Source organism: Miscanthus floridulus, chromosome 9 (genome assembly GCF_019320115.1).
Source record: "Miscanthus floridulus cultivar M001 chromosome 9, ASM1932011v1, whole genome shotgun sequence".
NCBI classification, from domain to species: Eukaryota; Viridiplantae; Streptophyta; class Magnoliopsida; order Poales; family Poaceae; genus Miscanthus; species Miscanthus floridulus.
In genome coordinates, this window is record NC_089588.1 from 26,425,837 (window position 1) to 26,444,790 (window position 18,954).

Here is an 18,954-nt window from a genome sequence, read left to right on the forward strand (position 1 = left end):
CTGCGAGACGTAATCGTATTTTAGAGTTACGGTTGCCGTTGATTATTTACGTTCCTGCGTTGCATCCACATATTTCATGATAGGAGCGATGTTGGATCGTGGAGTCATTGTGAGTAGTGGAAGCATATGGTGACTTGATGATCATGCCACCAAGATGAAAGCTAACTTGGTTATATCTTGCCCAGGCAAGCCCCGGTGCATAACCCCTATTATTCTGCACTTTATTTTATACGTGTGCATTAAGTTTTAAAAAGTTGAATGAAACCCACTTGCATATATATATATATATATATATATATATATATATATATATATATATATATATATATATATATCATTATCCTATGAGTCTTACTAGTATGGAGGATCATGTAGATTGCTATGCTACAAGACTCCGGTAGAAGTCGAGTGATTGCCTGTCACTCGCGAGAGATGGAAAATATATTATTGTTACTATTATCATGTTACTATCACTTGGAATATATATGGATAAGAATTGGAGACCGGGCGGGACCATACTTTGGATTTGGATTTGGACTTGGTAAGGCTCTGGTTGCATTTGTTCCGCCTATGTCGACTGAGAACCGTCTGTTGCTGTGGATTCTAGTCAGGTCATAAACTTATTATCCTGAGCACATACTTGCTTATGGGAGTGGGAAGGCTCGTTGCTCTCTTATCGTGGGTTTCGGCTCTTTCTGGACCGACTGATTGGAGACGGGGATGGTGGAGGTCTAAGCACCACACTGAGTCCGGGACTCAGGAGTGGGGGCTTGGAGTTCAAGTTTGGACGGGGACCTGGACCCCTTGACAGGAGAGTAGTGGGTTGGTCTTGCTTGTGCCTGGGGTACAAGCGGGGCGTGTATTTCGGGGTACCCAGCTGGGATACACTAGTTCACGAATCGTCGTGTGATACAGTACGACTTGGCTATGATCTAGCACCGTAGTAAGAACTGAAATATGAAAGATGGTAAAATAGTTCTGATTGCTTACCACCTGCTTGAAAGTAGCACAGGTGCTTACATAGAATGGTTAGTTAATGAACTAATGATGACTGCTAATAAAATTGAATATAAGGACGCACGTTTAGTAATGCTTCTGCAAATGCAGTAACCCACAAGCCAGATAGCCTTGCATATCCTTGGAGTCTTTTATTTTCCTCCTGTCGGGTAAGTCTTGCTGAGTACAATTGAGTACTCAGGGTTTTATTCTCCTTGTTGCAGGTGATCGGAGGATACTTAGAGCTGACTCTTGTGTGTGGAAACCTCCTGGTGGGCTCAGAGATGATTTCTGTCACGCTACGACCGTAGTGTTTATTTATAACCCTCACGAAAGGTTTGTATAAGAAAATATGTAAAATCTGTTAGCATCTCTTGTATATAAATGTCCACTATGTTAATGCTTCACCATGTCATTAAATTATTCTTGCTTCCTCTTTTAACTCTGATAATATTGTTAGATTTCGCTATATAATAAATTGAGATAATATTCTGATACTGTAATAAAGTAATGTAAGGAATGACTTAAGAACGTTCTAGGCTTTATTCTCTCATTTGTGATCCTAATGGAAAAATGTGGATTTTCGAGTTCTCTCTTAGGGTGTGCTCGACGGAACTGCGTAGTTTAGTGTCCTCTCTTGGGTACTTAGTGTCTAATGGAAGACAAGTACTCCTGTGAGGCATTAGATTAGGCGGTTCTGCCACACCCGTGCATAAAGCATGCATGGCACGCTAAACCTTTGGCCACAAAACAAACCGATGGCCTATTTGGTTGATGCTTAGCTTTCCCACAAAGTTCAACGAAAATTAAGATTAAATAAACTACCGCATTCACAAAAATTGTAGCCAAGAAATCCTGTGCCACGATTGTAGCAAAGTTTAGCATCTCTTTTTTTGGCGGAGAAGAGAGGGCCTTTGTTATTAATCAGCAATATAGTTACAATCTTGAGCAATAATATACTCCAAAATGACTATAATATGTGTGCATATGGCTAAGAAAGTTTTGCATGCTAGTTCTCGCATGAACTCTACTGACTTGGGGTGTGCAAAGTTGTGGACATGAACCAAATGCAGCCTGCTGCCAATTAAATAATGACAAAATTACTACACATATTAATAGACTTGGTGAAAGGAATTTTGTACAGGGACATAAGTCTAATACAAAATGCTAGTTGAAGTATTGCACTATATATAAACTATAAAGATGTCCTAAACCATTTATATTTGTATAATATATTCTTTCTTACCATCAGTTTCTCAACTATCCAAGTGACCTACCTATATGTATCTTCTCATGAAACTCCAAATGCTTGTCATCTTAAGGGCGTGACAGCAATGGGCATGCATGCCATGAGCCTGTGCGAACTCCAAACCAATAATAATTCAAGCTCTTGGTGATCTATTCCGAAAGACACTATATGTACTATGATTAACATCTGTCGGTCTAAATTTTTTTTTCTGAAATTTAGACTAATCTTAAAGTTGTACCGGGGAGCACTAACAATTTTGACCACTAGCAATTGTCAGTTTAAGTTGTATTATCGAGAACACAAGCTTGTCAATACACCCAAATTAGCTTCATTTTCTTGCGTCAATATAAGAAAAATGGGGGCTGAAAATAATCTACCTCACAAGAAAAATGAAAATTCATTTTAACAACTTATGCGAATCTGTAACGACTACAGCTCACCACTCTACCTAACAGTGGCAGAGCTTAAACAACATCCTAAAAGGGGGCCACTAACAATACATGCATGATGCATGAACTCAATTAACCATGGATTACTGTGTGTATGTTTATTAAGAAGAATTAAGAATTTAGGCACGGTCATGGCACAAGTTGGTCTTACCTATTCTTCGCCCCTGCTAATAGACTTCCTTTTGTGATAGTGACCATATATACACTATAGTTGAGCATCTCTACTAGATTGAAAGAACAAGATTGTAGAAAACAAGAGAAGTGTACAGCATCATATTGAGAAAAGATTCATGCCCTTTCCGTTCGTGTTAGTGGCCATATATTATTGTCACCTTCTTCATCTCTCCTCTCTTTTCTCATGTTCATCTCTCCCTTCCCTCAAAAGCCATAACCACCCCCTCGTACTCTGTCAAGCGAGCGGCCTCGTCCGGGCATAGCCATCACTAGCGACGGCCGAGCGGTGCTGCTCTCCCATGTGGTCTCACTACACGGCAGTCGACAGTAGCATGGTCTCTCTCCTGGTCTCACCCACCCATGTCGCGACATGGTTGGAGGCCAACACGGCAAGCCCACATGGTGGCCAGCCTTGCTCGCTGTTGTGGAGGTCGGTGCCGCTTGCCCGCCGATCACCCAATCGCCCTCCATGTGGCTCCTAGGCTTGGTGATTGACTCGGCGGAATGGTCGGCCCGCACGCTCACTGCCTAGCACAGTGAAACAGTTATTAGCCCACGCGCTACACAACTCCCCAATGTGGCCCTTTGTCGCCACCTCCAGCCTTCTTGGTCGTGGTGTCTCTAGCTGCTGCCTTGACGTCATGACCGCCACTTTCGCCACATCTCTAGCCACTACACACCACTGCTTGCGGGGAGGGTAAGGGAAGGGGGGTTCATTTGATCTGCCTTTGAGGGTTAAGGGGGTGGTTTTCTCAATTAATAAAAAAATAGAGTAAGGAGATTAGAAATGGGTCTGGTGGAGTTTACTCTTTGCCTTCAATCTTTATTATCACTAGCTACAAAAAAGGGGATCATTTTATTCTTAATCCCATGAAGATGCTCTAACATCTCTCGGTTCTCATGTTGATCTTAAGCGTAATGAACATCCTTTTACCGGCTCGCTTGATTTTGAGTGTTTCAAGGTAGGTTTGAACTACTTATATTTGAATCAAGTTACTGTAATAAATTATACTTCCGCACTCTAATTTGTAAACCACTTCTATTGTAACCCTATGTATCAATGTGTTGTACTCTATCCCAGACTACGATAAATGGTGTCATCTAGGTCCTTCAGGACCCTCAACGGGATGTCGGCCATCACAATTGAGCTCTTATAAATTGGGTGTTTCTGTCATGGGAGATTTCTGGGATTTGGTCCGAAACATCTGAATTTCTGCAAAATTCACCTATTTCAGTGAGGGCTAAAACAACATCGCACCAGTCAAAAAGTTGAACAAAATTTGAACTTTTAGTCTAGTGTCTAAAGTTCAAACAAACTCGCAAGTTCTTCTTTCACCGTAGAAGTGCAAACTTCTCCTAATCATTAGTTTCCTCTTTAATTATGCCGGCCTCTTGATCGAATTTTGGCAAAAATTTAGCAAATTATTAGCTAAACATGAATATTTTCACTGGTCAACAGAATGAATGCAGGTCCAAAAATTGCAAGATTCACCTAATTCCGTTGAGTCCAAAATTTTTGTACAATTTAAATCGCATACCCGGTTCCAAGCATCAAATGCGTATTCCCCATTTCCCCACAACCTTCCCTGTACCAACCCTCCACCCAACTCAACATCACAATGCGATGGAACACACTCGGTACACCCTACACCTTTAGCTTATCACATCGCAAGGATGCATGAAAAGGCTTAAAGATCGCATGCATGCATGCTCAGCAGCCATGCCCAAGCCAAGATCCTTCCTTCTCCACCTCCTCCTGATCGCCAGCTGCATCGCCAACGCCGCCGCTGCCGCCGATGATGCCCCGTTGCAGGAGCCCACCACGCCGTCGTCGTTCCAGGGAGAATGGAAGCTCCTCCATGCGAGCATCGGCGTCTCGGCGATGCACATGCAGCTGCTGCCGGGGGACTTCGTCCTGATGTTCGACCGCACCGACACGGGGCCCTCCAACATCTCGCTGGCCGCGCTGGCGCCGTGCGCGACCACCGCCGACGGCGCCGACTGCACGGCTCACTCGGTGCTCCTGGACCTCCGCTCCAACGTGCTGCACCCGTACCCACTGGCCACCAACCCGTGGTGCTCGTCCGGGGCGCTGCTCCCCAACGGCACGCTCCTCCAGACCGGCGGCTTCTCCAACGGCGACCGCATCGCGCGGCTCTTCTCCCCGGCCACGGGCTGGGTGGAGCTCCCGTCGTTCCTCGCCGCGCGGCGGTGGTACGCCACCGACATGATCCTCCCCGACGGGCGCGTGCTCATCCTCGGCGGGCGGCGGCAGTTCAACCTCGAGTACTTCCCGCACGCCGACGCCGCGCCGGCGCTGACGTTCTTCCCGTTCCTGGACGAGACGACGGAGCCCGACGCGGAGAACAACCTGTACCCGTTCCTCCACCTCCTCCCCGACGGCACCGTCTTCGTCTTCGCCAACGACCGCGCCGTCGTCTTCGACCCCTACAACCGCGCGCCGCTCCGCCGCCTCCCCGCCGTGCCCGGCGGCGTGCCGAGAAACTACCCGTCGTCGGGCTCGTCCGTGCTCCTCCCGCTCCGCCCCGACGCGCCCGCGCACGCCGAGGTGCTGGTGTGCGGCGGCGCGCCGCGGGGCGCGTACCACCTGGCGCTGCGGAACGGCACGTTCGTGCCCGCCGACCGGACCTGCGCCCGCGTCGCGCCGACGGACCCGGACCCGGTGGTGTGGGCGATCGAGGAGATGCCGATGGCCAGGGTGATGGGCGACATGGTGCTGCTGCCCACGGGCGACGTGCTGATCGTGAACGGCGCGGCGGCGGGCACCGCCGGGTGGGAGCTGGGGCGGGAGCCCGTCACGCGGCCCGTGCTGTACAGGCCCGACGCGCCGCTGGGGGCGCGGTTCGATCACGCGTCGTCGCCGCTGGCGGCGTCGGCGGTGCCAAGGATGTACCACTCGTCGGCGGCGCTGGACACGTACGGCCGCGTGCTGGTGGGCGGCAGCAACCCGCACGTCGGGTACGTGTTCGCCAACGTCACGTACCCGACGGAGCTGAGCCTGGAGGCGTTCTTGCCGCCGTACATGGACCCGCGCCACGACGGCGCGCGGCCGCGGCTGCTGCTGGCGCCGGACGAGGTTGGGTACGGCGAGGCGACGGCCGTTAAGTTCGTGATACCCGCCGGGATGGTGGCGGAAGGTGCGGGTGCGGGCGTGGAGGTGGTACGGGTGGTCGCGGTGGCTCCGGCGTTCGCGACGCACTCGTTCGGGATGAACCAGCGCGTGGTGGAGCTCGCCGTGGGGAGGGTGGCGGAGCTGGAGGTCGGGGTTTACGAGGCCGTGGTCGCCGCGCCGCCGACGCCCGGGGTGGCGCCGCCCGGGTACTACATGTGGTTCGTGGTGCACGCCGGCGTGCCCAGCAGCAGCGCCGCGTGGGTGCGCATGCGGCCGCTCGGGCCAGCCACCTGATTGAATGGCCTGAGGCGTCCAGAGGTGCATTTTGCGTGCGTGGTTTGACTTTTGACTACCTATACTTGTAGGAGGACAGATTCAGGTTCAACTATACAAATCAAAGGTTTGCGATGGAAAAAAAGTTCCAAATTTTATACCGTCACAGTGGAGTGGATTTCCCTCAAAGAGCCAAATGCTTTATCATTTTTTCTTTATCAAATTTTTTTGATCATATTAAAGATATGAAGGCACGCCGAATCGGCGGCCTTCTAGGATGTCCACGTATTCTCTTTTTATTTGGTGCGTTAGATAGAGATTCCACGGCTCAGATGAAGTAACCGGCCAGGTGAGGCAGTGGCGGGTGACATGCATGGCCGGTGCCTAACGTGTACATTCATGCTGCTGGGGCCGTCCTCGCTTTGCATGCATCACTTGTCGACTTGTGTGCACCCTGGCCCCATCTCGTCCTCATTTCCGGTTCTCATCCCATCCCCGTCCCCCTCCCCATCTCCATTTCTGAGCCGCCTGCGCGGGCCGCAGAGCTCGGCGCGAAACAAGTCGGATAGCCGAACATTTAATGCCTGCGCCGACCATGTACGATCGGCCACCGACCATGCACCGACCGGCATGGCTCCCATACCGTCTCCATCTCCGGTTCTCATCCCATCCCCATTTCCATTTCTCACTCACACAGGCACCCGACCCCGTCGCCACCAACCCTAGCCGGACGAGCTCCATCTCGCCGCTGGCACCGGCCTCCTCCTCCTCTGCTCCTCCCTTCTTTCCCCTGCAACCCTAGCCCCGACGAGCTCCACGGCACTGTCAGCGCCGCAGCCGTCGGTCGTCTCTCCGGCGTCGGAGGCCACCCCTCCCCCCGCCCGCTTCCCCCTCCCCTACCCCTCCATCTCCCGACGGCGCGACCACTATACCCCGCGACGGCGCGACCGCGTCCGTCCCGTCGGATCGCGCCGCGTCGCGGCCGGCGTGGAGGCGCTCAAGGAATCCATCCGGGGCCTCGACGTGGCCGTGGTTCGGCCGCGCGGAACATTACCACCTCGCTGCGCGGACGAATCGTGTCGTGTCCTCTTCCTCCCCCCCGGCGGCTACGGGTCCAGCTGCGGCAGCTGCGCGGACCGGTGGCCCTTGCTGGCGGCAACAGCGCTTGGGTCACGACCGGCCTCTGCTGCAAGCGCTTCCCTCATCTTCATCTCTGCCCAAGCTGGGTACTCCCACCTTGCCGCTGTCTTCGAGTAGATCGACGCCGTCCAGGTTCACGTCCCCTTCTTCTCAGTCTGGATCTGGGGTTCAGTCTCGATGGGGTTGTTGCGGCCTTCTCGATTTGGTTAGGTTTTGACTGACATCTCTGTGTTTCCTTTTCTTGAGGCCCTGCAACTTGCCGGGAACGCCGCCGAGGATCCACATGGTCGTCACTGATAAAGGTCAGCACAGGAAAGCATGGTTGATAATTATATTTTCAGAGTCCTGAAATTTTTATTGGATGCCCCTGAATCCGTTACTGACAAGATTTTCTCTAATACAACGACAATCTCTGAATACCTCATCTCTGAAGACCTTCCAGATGTATGATTCAGTGCCAGCCTGCTAAGTATTTTCTCGCTGTTCCTTTTGACAGGTTAGTGGACTATTCATTTTCTCCTACTTTACTACTGCAGGTTGATATTTCTGTTGTCGGTCTCACCAGCTTCAGTGGACCCGATGTCCCCTTTGATGTGGATGTCTTTGACTCTAGTGTACATTACATCAAGTTAATGAAGTAAGTAGCTTGTTCTTTCGTGTTTTCTTTCATTGAAGTGAGAATATCTGTGCTTTATATCATTACATGTTACCTGGATCATGTTGTGTAACAAGGGAATCTAATGATTTAGTTACCGCCATCATTTCCGGACAATTTTTGACTTTGAAGCAATAAAAAAGCTGCTGGCTTCCCAAAAGTTTACATTCTGGTATTCATCTATGACTGCAACCATGTCACCATTGACGTAATAATATTACTGTAACACATCTGAAATCTTGTTGTGCTCTTTTAGTTATGATGCGCTCCATGGTGTTGCTGGAGCTTATGCCAGACACATCTTTGTGGAAGAGCTTGGTGCTGATGAAAGCTCGCTGTTGAATTGTGTCTCGAAAGTAATGAGCTCTTCTATTGTCACAAATTTCTACTTAAAATGTGGCTTGGTATTAATTCATCACTTATGTTTTTGCAGGAGGACTTTGGAGGTGGTCATCCGGATCCTAGCCTCACCTATGCAAAAGAGTTGGTTGAACGGATGGATCTTGGAAAGTCATCCTCAAATGTTGAGCCCCCTGAATTTGGCGCTGCAGCTGATGGAGATGCTGATCGCAACATGATTCTGGGTAAAAGGTATGATATGTTCGAATATCTCGCTATGTAGAAAATTTGTTTTGGATTCTAGAAAAGCACAAGGAATTCATGGTACTCCCCCTTTGCCTTGTTATAGATTCTTTGTGGCACCATCGGACTCTGTTGCCATTATCGCGGCCAATGCTGTCCAATCAATTCCTTACTTTGCTTCTGGCCTCAAGGGAGTTGCCAGGTGAAAAGCTCTCCTCCATACTGTGCTGCTAATATAACATCTAGATATATTGTCGCTGTAAAAACTCTCACTGTAGGCTCAAAGCGGTAAACTTCACTGTAGCCTGCAGTAAAAATGCATGTTTCTCTCTACATTTTGTGCACCATCTGTTTTAAGTCTGGCAGTGTTCTGCTCAATAAATCTGCTTAACATATCAGCGACAATACCATCTGGAACACAGTTTCTGCTAACGCCAACTTTTTCATCCCCCAGCCGTCTGACCTTAGATGCATTTAAAATTTCTCTATGCACTGATACGCTGCTTATGATAATCCATTGTTGTAGTTGCAGGAGCATGCCAATATCTGCTGCCTTTGATGTTGTTGCAAAGAATTTGAATCTCAAGTTCTTTGAGGTAAAGTGTTGAGACCTTGGTTTGCAAGATTTTTGAATGCTAGATAAATCTAACATAAACAACCATGTTTCAGGTGCCTACTGGGCGGAAGTTTTTTGGGAATTTGATGGATGCTGGAATGTGCTCAATCTGTGGTGAAGAAAGCTTTGGCACTGGTAATATTTGGCTTCTGGCTATCATTTATATACATGCGAATCACAGTAGTAAACATGCTAGCACCTCTTGTATCGTCATGTTAGATGGGTAAATTGTGTTAACATGAATGGGGCAAATCACTTGTTGTGTTCTGATAGTGAGCTCTCTCGCCCTTTTATTGAGTCGGTCATGAATCCAACCCATAGTAAGGTCAAGGACTTGTTGGTATTTGGTATAGACATTATTGAGATGTTTATATGTACTACTTTGGCCAGGGTCTGACCACATTCGTGAGAAGGATGGCATCTGGGCTGTGCTTGCATGGCTTTCTATTATTGCTTTCAAGAATAAGGACGACCTTGGAGGAGATAAGCTTGTCAGTGTTGAAGATATTGTCCGTCAGCACTGGGCCACATATGGTTGCCATTATTACACACGCTATGACTATGAGGTACTAACTTTTTTTTTGACATTCGCCTTGCATATATGTACCACCTGTTTCAGATATCATTCTAAATGCACAAGTTTGTTTGTGAAGAATGTTGGCGCGGGGGCTGCTAAGGAGCTTATGGCAAACCTAGGAAGCATGCAGTCATCACTTTCTGATGTCAACAAGTAAGTGGAACTTTTTAAAGTGTAAAGGAATCAGTGCCTCCAAAAAATTATGGTCGTACTCCCGTATATACATATATCAACTTAAGCAATCTTGAACATTTTAGTGCCATATCTAAATTATCTCTGTCAGGCTGATCAAGGAGATCCGGTCTGATGTTTCTGAAGTAGTTGTAGCTGACGAGTTTGAGTACAAGGATCCTGTTGATGGCTCTGTGTCCAAGCACCAGGGCATCCAATACCTCTTCGGAGATGGTTCACGGCTGGTATGTAGACCTATGTTGTTTTAGATATCCTCTATTTTATGTCTTGAACCAAAACAAAGGGAGTGGTGTGAAAACCTTGTTCCAGTCAACAATACATTTCCTTTTTTGCAATATTATCAGTCGGTACATGATAAGTCTGAGCTGGATTCATCCTTGGTCAGATGGATATATTTGAGATCTCTGTCTATATCATACTGGTGAGCTAACATGGATTTTCGGCATTCTAGGTGTTCCGCCTCTCTGGAACTGGTTCTGTTGGTGCCACCATCCGTGTCTACATCGAGCAGTACGAGAAGGGTTCCTCCAAGACCGGCAGGGATTCACAGGATGCCCTTGCTCCGTTGGTAAGATACTATCCTGTCCTTTCGGTTCACAGAGCTGAATATACATTGGGTTTCTGTGAAACTGCATTTTCTAATTTTGTGTTTCATCTCAAGGTTGTTGCGCTCAAGCTCTCCAAGATGCAAGAGTACACTGGCCGCTCTGCCCCGACCGTTATCACATAAAAATTTTGAAGAGTGTCTTAGAATGAGTTGAGGCGGTTACACAAACTCTCATTCCGGCCTCTTGTTCCATAGTTTTTCTTTCATGTTGCATCTCACCGATGAATAAAATGTATGTATCAGACTGTCTCGTTTTTTTGCCCATACTGCAGAGTAAGCCGCTGGCACAGCATGCGGTAATAATCTTGTTACAGTGTTGTAATTGGGAGCATGTTCCTTCTAATCTTGTTCTCCTTTGAAAAGCTTCTTCTAATCTTGTTAGAAGTGTTTCTGGTTTGTTCGAGCATTTGCGTATCATTTTTTCCTTTCTGAAGAGAACAAAAAAATTTTACTCAACTGTATAACCTGTCACTAATGTTTTGATGTCTGTTTGGTGAGGCTTGGTTATCAACCGTCCGAGAATTAACCATTCCTGTGTGATCTGGTTGTAGACCCTGTCTTCTTAAGTTCCTTGTAATTGCGAATAACGAGTGCCATTATGGCAGGGGATCGTGGTTGTGGGTTGGGATATATTTGCATCGGTGTTGGTCTTGTTTGATGTGATCAGCACAGCGGTGTTGGTTCAGCTCCATGATTTACAGGCCCGAGTGACCGGTGGTTCTGAACTTCTGATACATGTTCTGTTCTTGTGATAGATGGCCCTCTGAACTCCATCCACCGAATTTTTGATGTTTTGGGATTGGAAACGAGTTGATGTTTTGAAAGTGGAAATGAATCGAGTTCTTTTGAATGTTAATGAGAGCGGTGGCATAAACCATCTGTGCAAGTACGCCAAGATAAGCCGATTGAAGGAAACAATTAGAAACCTAGAAATTTCGACACGCATCAGCGATCACAAGCACACGACAAGCTAGGGAACTCGTTTTTCTTTTAAAATGAAAAAAATGATTTAGAATGACTTTGACTTCGTCTCGGCTCATTCAACTCGGTTTGAAGTTGATAATTCAGGAGACTATAAATAAAAGTATGCTAATTTTGAAGAAAGCTCAAAAGAAGTGTTCTTGATTCGTTATCCAACACTAGAACCAGCATACCGCAGCTATTATTATGGGCATCTCAAGTTTCTTACAGCGTCAGCCTCGTTTGCCATCTACGTAGCCCGCCTCTCACACAGAGGTAGGTCAGTCCCCGCCGGAGAATCAAGGAGCCGTGGCGCCCTTGCCGCTGCCGTTGGAGTGCCTGGGCTCCCACATGATGGTTGTCTCCGCGATCAGCGAGGTCACCACGTACGGGTCCATGTTGCACGCTGGCCTCCTGTCCTCCAAGTAGCCTGAGGCAAACCAAGAAACCTCACAGGGTTCAGTTCAGCCGCAAGAACCAACCGAAGCAGCAGAAGGCCGCACTGGAAAGAAAGAAACCGGTTCCACTGCCTCTCACTTAGTTGTACTCTCTCTCTACTTGAAACACTTCAAATCTCTTACAACAAGTACATCACCCGCGACGAAGCGCAAGTACATCACCCGCAACGAAGCGCGAGAAGCAGTGGCTGGGGTTGGTGGACACATTTAATGTCTCTCCTCCTTACCATCAGATAAAAATGATTCACCGTCCAAGCTGTACTATTGTAATAGTACCTAAGTAATATGAACTCGTAGGGACGTTGTGGTAGTTTCTAAGTAATATGCAGGACCATGCAGGACCATTTAAACTGCTACGATTTAGGACACATGCATGGCCACGTTACTCCCAGGATGGTCGGTGGTTGGGGTTGATCGCCATTACTACATCTACCATAATGGCTTTGTGCTTAGCGTCGCTTGCGGTTACGCCTACCATGACCCAAGTCTCCCCGTGGTTTTTTTTGCCCTCTTGTCGGAACCTTGCCTTGCAGCCGTATTAGTCCTTAATGGCCGGTACACTGTACTTCGTAGAGGTGAACACACGAACGTGTGCATCAATGGAACTATATACTTATATGTATGCAATGATGAGGCCCAGTAAGTGCCAGCACGCTGGCACAAAGAACAAAATCTTGTAGATTCTACTACATACCTAGGTGGTTAGTTGAGGTGTAGCCACGTAGTACGTGCATTATTGTGCCGTATTGTTAGTAGACACGCCATCCTTAGGTGCCACACATGTCGTTGTGTGCATGGCCTATGCGTGCTTGTTACAGAATTAGGTTCGCACTGTACCTTCGTGGTCCGCATTCACACTGAGTAACGTCAGTAGTGACCCACGTCCCCTCATACCCCTTTTCTGCACTCTTGTCGGGCCCTTGCCCTGCAATCGTACTACTCAGTAATGGCACCACACGTCACTCGCCTCGAACGCGTGAAATTTGGTCAATTTGTTCGTAGTGATCCCACGTAAGAACCCTGGTGAACCGCGCCAAGACCACAGACCGCTCTGCCTTTATAAGCAGAGCCTGGCTTAGCTGGTAGCACTCTTTTTTGAGTTCTTGTCGGAACCTTGGCTTACAGCCGTATTAGTCATTAATGGCCTCAGACATCGCTCACCTCAAACGCGTAGGACGTGCATTAATGCATGGCCTGTTTGTGCATTGTTATCCCATATTACTAGCAGCTACGCCATCCATAGGTGTCACGCGTGCCGTAGTCTGCATGGCCTACTTGTGCTTGTTACATAGTTAGGTCTACACTGTGGCCTTGTGCTCCGCGCTCGCCCATGAACCACGTCAATAGTAACCCATGTCTCCTTGTACCCCTTTTCTGCACTCTTGTCGGACCCTTGCCCTACAGTCGTACTACTAAGTAATGGCACCACACGTCACTCGCCTCGAACGGGCGAAATCTGGTCGATTTGTTCGTAGTGATCCCGCGCAAGAACCCTAGTGAACCACGCCAGGACCACAGACCGCTCGGCCTTTATAAGCAAAGCCTGCCTTGGCCATTGGTACCACCACTCGTCGCACTTTAGCTCGCTTAGGTTTTCTCTTTGAGCAAGCTTTTTACTCGGGCCTTCTTTGTAGCCACGACCAGAAATGGCAGGAACCTGGGTTAGTAGTTACTGCCTAAACGTTGAGGCCTTTCCTAGAATCCTGCACGCCACCCTGCAAAAGCTCGGAGTCAAATACCGTCCCGAGTATGAGGGCCGTGAGTATCAGAAACATGGCATCGATCGGTGTGAGGTTACCATTTACATTGGGAAGAGTGAAGAGTTCCCCGACATCACCGAAGCCTGGAGTGTGACCGCAACCGGATTTAGCTTCACCAACACCTACCAGGTTGTGGCCCGCAAAGCTTTGCGGTATCTTTGCCAGCTCTATGAAGAGCCCGTTGCCCGTACCCCCATGAGGTTCTTTCCACCCTTGGATAGGAATCGGCGGCCATGGATGGCTCTCATGGAGGCTTTGCAAGGGCGTGATGCCCAAGAAGATAGTCCTACCGTGGTACACTTGACCACATACATGCTTGCTCTGGATGAGCAGTATGACCGGCAAGCCTTGGAGCTGAGGGCGTGCCTCCGGCGCGTCGAAGAAGCCGAGATCTTCACTCGGATGCTCTAGGTGCAGCTCGCCAAAGCGCATGCCAGTGCTGCAGCTGCTGAGAGCCGGGAGACTGCAATGTCAGAAGCTCTGAAGGAGGCCGAAGATCGGCATGTTCATCAACTGGGTGAGGCCTATTTGTTCACTAGGGCCAAGCGGAGGGCGCTGGTTGATGAAATGCGGGATGCCCCGATCTTGGAGGGGATCCCTATCCACCCAACTGAAACAAGGAGAACCGGTGATGTAGAACCGCCAGCGCCTCCACCTTCGGAAGTGTTAGAAGCAGAACCCTTAGTTCCTCTCACTCAGCCATTAGCGCGAGAAGTTGCAGATCCATATCCAGGATAGTAAAAGAATCCACCGAGCACAGGAATCAAGCTGCGTGGTTTCAAGGTGGATTAGTTGCCTTGGGATGCTCCTCTTGTCGTTGTTGTCATCCGTAGTTATTGGATGCGTGTTGTAGATTCACCTAAGAAGAATGAATCCTAATTCACTTTTTGTAAACCCTCCCGTTAGGGGAAGTATTTGTGTTTTAGTTTTCCTATTTTCGCCTATAATGTAATGTTATCCAATGTTGTACTTCAAATCTAAGTGCGTTAGTTGCTTGAACCCAACTCCATCAAATACTTCTTTCCACTAGAATAGGCACCATGTAATGACAACCAACCTGACCAGCCTTAAGTACTAATACGATGAGAAAACATATTAGCAATATGAGGTTTCCTATACCAAGCAAATCACCCGCAGCAAAGCGCGGGCAGCAATGGCTAGTATATAGGGAAAACACCCTTCCATTTTTTTCGAAAGCTAAAACACCCTTCCAATAGCCACAAGTGTTTTCCCTTTCATAGAAAAAGTGTGCATAATGAAATGGACCGGGGCGGCTGGCCGTATGGGAAAGGCCAGCGGTAGGGGGTGTGCAGTGCCGGCCCTAGGGGGGGAGGAGGTGCTATGGCCGGGGCCAGGCGGGATGGGGCCCACGCCCAAGTATATAAGACCCCATACTCCAAGTGGCCAAGTATATAAGTCTCCTATTGCTTGCGGCGCTGGACAGCTACATAAGTACTTAAGCCTTGTGGGCCAAGGTTTCCAGTCCAATACTACCTATAGCTAAATAATAAATGGCCGATCGGTAGCGCATCAGGAATCAAAGGCCAGGAGTCCGTCGGCCTCTTTTCAGTGTTTCTTTTCAGCAGGAGGCCAGGAGCCCGTCGGCCTCTTTTCAGTGTTTCTTTTCAGTAGGAGGCCAGGAGCCCGTCAGCCTCTTTGTCTTTCTGCCTTTTTTGTGATCACCACGTAGACTTCCGCCGATCGAGCTGCTCAGACTTCCACATGACTTGGAATGAACTTAGGCTGAGGTTGAGCAAAAATAAAACAATTGATGATGATTTGCAACGAGAAATTGCAAAGGAGAGAGAGCGTTGGAGACAAGTTTTAGTAAGAATCGTTTCTGCTGTCAAGTTTCTTGCTAAACATAATTTGGCTTTCCGAGGGCAAAATGAGAAACTATATCAAGCTAACAATGATAACTTTCTAGGCACAGTTGAAATGATGGGTGAATTTGATCCAGTGATGCAAGACCATATTAGGCGAATTCAAAATAGTGAGATTCATCATCATTACCTTGGGCATAAAATTCAGAATGAGATGATTTCTCTTCTTGCAGATTGTGTAAAACAAACTATATTAAAAATCATTAAGGATGCCAAGTATTTTTCTGTGATTTTAGATTGTACTCCAGATGTGAGCCATGAAGAACAAATGACTCTAATTATTAGGTGTGTGAATATATCAGGGAATGTTCCAAGGGTTGAGGAGTTCTTCCTGGAGTTTTTGAAGGTTGATGACACATTAGGATTGGGTCTTTTTAATGAATTAAAGAGTGCATTGGCCTCTCTTGGTTTGAACATTGATGATGTGAGAGGTCAAGGATATGATAATGGTTCAAATATGAAGGGGAAACACCAAAATGTTCAGACGCGCTTGCTTGAAATTAATCCAAGAGTACTATATATGCCGTGTGCATGTCATAGTCTGAATCTTACTCTTCGTGATATGGGAAAATCTTGCAGGTAAACTATTATTTCTTTTATATGTTATATATTGTTTTCATATAATATGCCATTATTTGGGATCTTACTATTTGTGATATTTGAAATCTTGCAGGCAAGCTATTTCTTTTTTTTTTGACATTATTTAACGTATATACACCCTGTTTGCAAAATCTACCAAAAGGTGGAAGATTTTGGTTGACAATGTCCCAGGATTGACAGTTAAGTCATGGTCTAATACTCGCTGGGAAAGCCGAATAAAAGGTGTTCAAGCTATCAAATTCCAAACTCCTCAAATAAGACCAGCTTTAATAGCGCTAGAGAAGGCTTCAACTGATGACCCAATGGCAGTTAGTGAATGTCAATCTTTGGTGAGTGCACTTGAGAATTTTGAATTTATAGTTGGTTTGGTTATCTGGCACGATATTTTATTCTCTATAAATAAGGTTAGCAAGAAGTTGCAATCTAAAATTGTGAGTATAGATGCTACTCTCAAACACATTGAAGGTGTCATATCATATTTTAAGAAGTATAGAGATGAAGGTTTCACTTCTAGTATGGATACAGCAAAAAACATTGCATCTGAATTGGATATAGAGCCAATATTTTCTACAAAACGTCAACGAAAGAGAAAGAAACATTTTGATGAACAAGATGACCAAGACGAGGAAATACAACAGTGTGTTGTGGACTCCTTTAGAAGAGAGTACTTCCTAGTTATGATTGATTCTGCAATTGCTTCATTGACTAGTAGATTTGAGCAGATGACAGCATTTGATAATGTTTTTGGGTTCTTGTTCAACTCAGAAAATTTGAAATCCTTGGATGAAGCTGATCTTTGGTTGCGCTGCAAGATTTTTGTGGAAAAATTTTCTCATAATAACTCATCCAATGTTGAGATCAATGATTTTTTTCAGAATTAAAGGTGTTGCAGGTGACTTTGCCAGATTCTTTGATGTCGGCGCTAGAGATTCTGAAGTTTGTTATGGATGCAGATTGATATCCAAATATTTCAGTTGCCTATCGAATTCTTTTAACTGTACCTGTGACTGTAGCTTCGGACGAAAGAAGTTTCTCAAAATTGAAGTTGTTGAAGAACTATTTGAGATCAACTATGTGACAAGAAAGGTTAAATGGCTTGGCTATGTGCATCATCGAGAAGGATATCTTAGACACTATTGATCTCGATACCGTCCTTGATGATTTTGCATCAAGAAATGCCCGAAGAAGTATCTTTTTATAAGAAGCAGTGGATATGATGGAGTTCTATTCTTCTTTAAGGTAATCGTATTAGTTCTAGAAGTACAAATATATTGCTCTTTTAGTCTACGTTGTTTCTCGCTCTCGATAATTATCAGACATATTAAATTAAAAATATATTATTGGATTTGCTTTCCCTATACAAGTAAAATTAGCCTATATATTCTAAAATTTTATGGTCTAGAGAGGCCGTCGAGACGAGTTCACCAGATGGTCCTCAAAATCATAGGACCGGCGCTGGGGGTGTGCATTGGCATCACGGGTGAAGAAGAGGTGATTTAAACATCTTCTTCTACCTGCTAAATAGTGGCGCTCTTATCCCATTGGCAGTAAGGACTCAAACTCACCCAAACTAAGCGTATGTTTAGATCAGCTAGAACTAGTTATTAGCTAGGGCTAAAAATTAGCCCAAGTTAGCTGGGATTAGCTAACTAGTTGGCTAATAACTGGTTGGAGACTTGGCTAAAATATTAGCTCATCTATTATTAAGCTCCTGTTTGAAACAATTAACCTTTGATTTCCACATAGACCTCAAATTCATGATTCACCCCCTTCTTCAAGAAACTGGCAAATACTTTTTTTTCTAACTTCTTGTCTTATACTCCGTAAGTCCTATAAGGTAGAGCTTGTCATGTGGGCTTGCGAATGGAAATGAGACTGAATAGAAATAGATGGTATGTGATAGGAATAAAAGCTTGTATTCCTTTTATTTATCCTTTCCTTTGTTTAGTATGAGATGAATTTAATTATAATACGTAAATGAATACCAATTACCAAATAACCACAATAATAACCTTCTTAAAGGAAGGAGCTGCCAATCAAAAGTGGCACGCTTCTTATTCATATATAACTCCTATTTATCACCCTTCGATCATCTCCAAGAGTGTCTAAAAATCACAGCCAAAAATTATCACCCTATTTATTTAGGGCGGGGGATCGGAGGGGGATACCCTTCCAATGGTTGCCTAAATAACCATCCTATTTTGATGTCTCTTTTTTTTGCATATCGTATTAGCCTTGTCCTAAGTCAAATATTTGTATCTCTTTGACCATCGGTTTTAAAAAAAATTATACAGTTTCATGATACAAGATTTGTGGCTTTAGATTCACTATGAGAAATGTTTCATGCTATATATTCATACAATTATGAAACTATAAGGATTTTTTGAAATGGATGGTCAAAGATAGTAATGTTTAACTTAGGACAAAACTAACGTGACATATAAAAAGAACCGAGAGAGCTGTTGGATGTGGCTAGAGTTGAACTGTGAGGCCCACATGATGATATAGTAGGCTTTAGGCACAAAAAATTGAGTGCTCTTAGAGGAACTATTTTTTTCCATCCAATATATTTTTGCGAGCACCCGAAAACTATAGTTTTTTTACTTATTTTTTTCTTACTCTTGGAGATCTTAGGTTTTAAAATGTGAGG

At 46.2% G+C, this 18,954-nt stretch overlaps 3 protein-coding genes across 6 annotated transcripts; all 3 read left to right on the plus strand.

Moving 5' to 3' along the window:
* Window positions 1-4,464: 4,464 nt before the first annotated feature.
* LOC136481597 (aldehyde oxidase GLOX-like) lies at window positions 4,465-6,295 on the plus strand. Its single transcript, XM_066478931.1, has one exon. The coding sequence runs from the start codon at window positions 4,547-4,549 to the stop codon at window positions 6,293-6,295; it is 1,749 nt and encodes a 582-aa protein (XP_066335028.1). The 5' UTR covers window positions 4,465-4,546.
* Window positions 6,296-7,592: 1,297 nt separating this feature from the next.
* Window positions 7,593-8,561, plus strand: LOC136479524 (phosphoglucomutase, cytoplasmic 2-like). The gene is made up of 6 exons (XM_066477367.1): window positions 7,593-7,716; window positions 7,848-7,858; window positions 7,951-8,051; window positions 8,164-8,241; window positions 8,326-8,425; window positions 8,535-8,561. Exons 1-6 carry the CDS (start codon window positions 7,698-7,700, stop codon window positions 8,559-8,561), a joined length of 336 nt encoding a protein of 111 aa, XP_066333464.1. The 5' UTR covers window positions 7,593-7,697.
* LOC136481598 (phosphoglucomutase, cytoplasmic 2-like) lies at window positions 8,511-10,933 on the plus strand. Of its 4 annotated transcripts, none has more exons than XM_066478932.1 (9): window positions 8,511-8,660; window positions 8,758-8,853; window positions 9,178-9,247; window positions 9,321-9,402; window positions 9,658-9,833; window positions 9,921-9,997; window positions 10,128-10,260; window positions 10,488-10,604; window positions 10,698-10,933. In XM_066478932.1, the coding sequence occupies exons 1-9, from the start codon at window positions 8,566-8,568 to the stop codon at window positions 10,764-10,766; spliced, it is 915 nt and encodes a 304-aa protein (XP_066335029.1). In that variant the 5' UTR covers window positions 8,511-8,565; the 3' UTR covers window positions 10,767-10,933. The 4 variants fall into 4 exon arrangements, with proteins under 4 accessions (XP_066335029.1, XP_066335030.1, XP_066335032.1 ...); XM_066478933.1 differs by having other exon boundaries at window positions 9,184-9,247; XM_066478935.1 differs by lacking the exon at window positions 8,758-8,853.
* The last annotated feature ends 8,021 nt before the right edge of the window (window positions 10,934-18,954 follow it).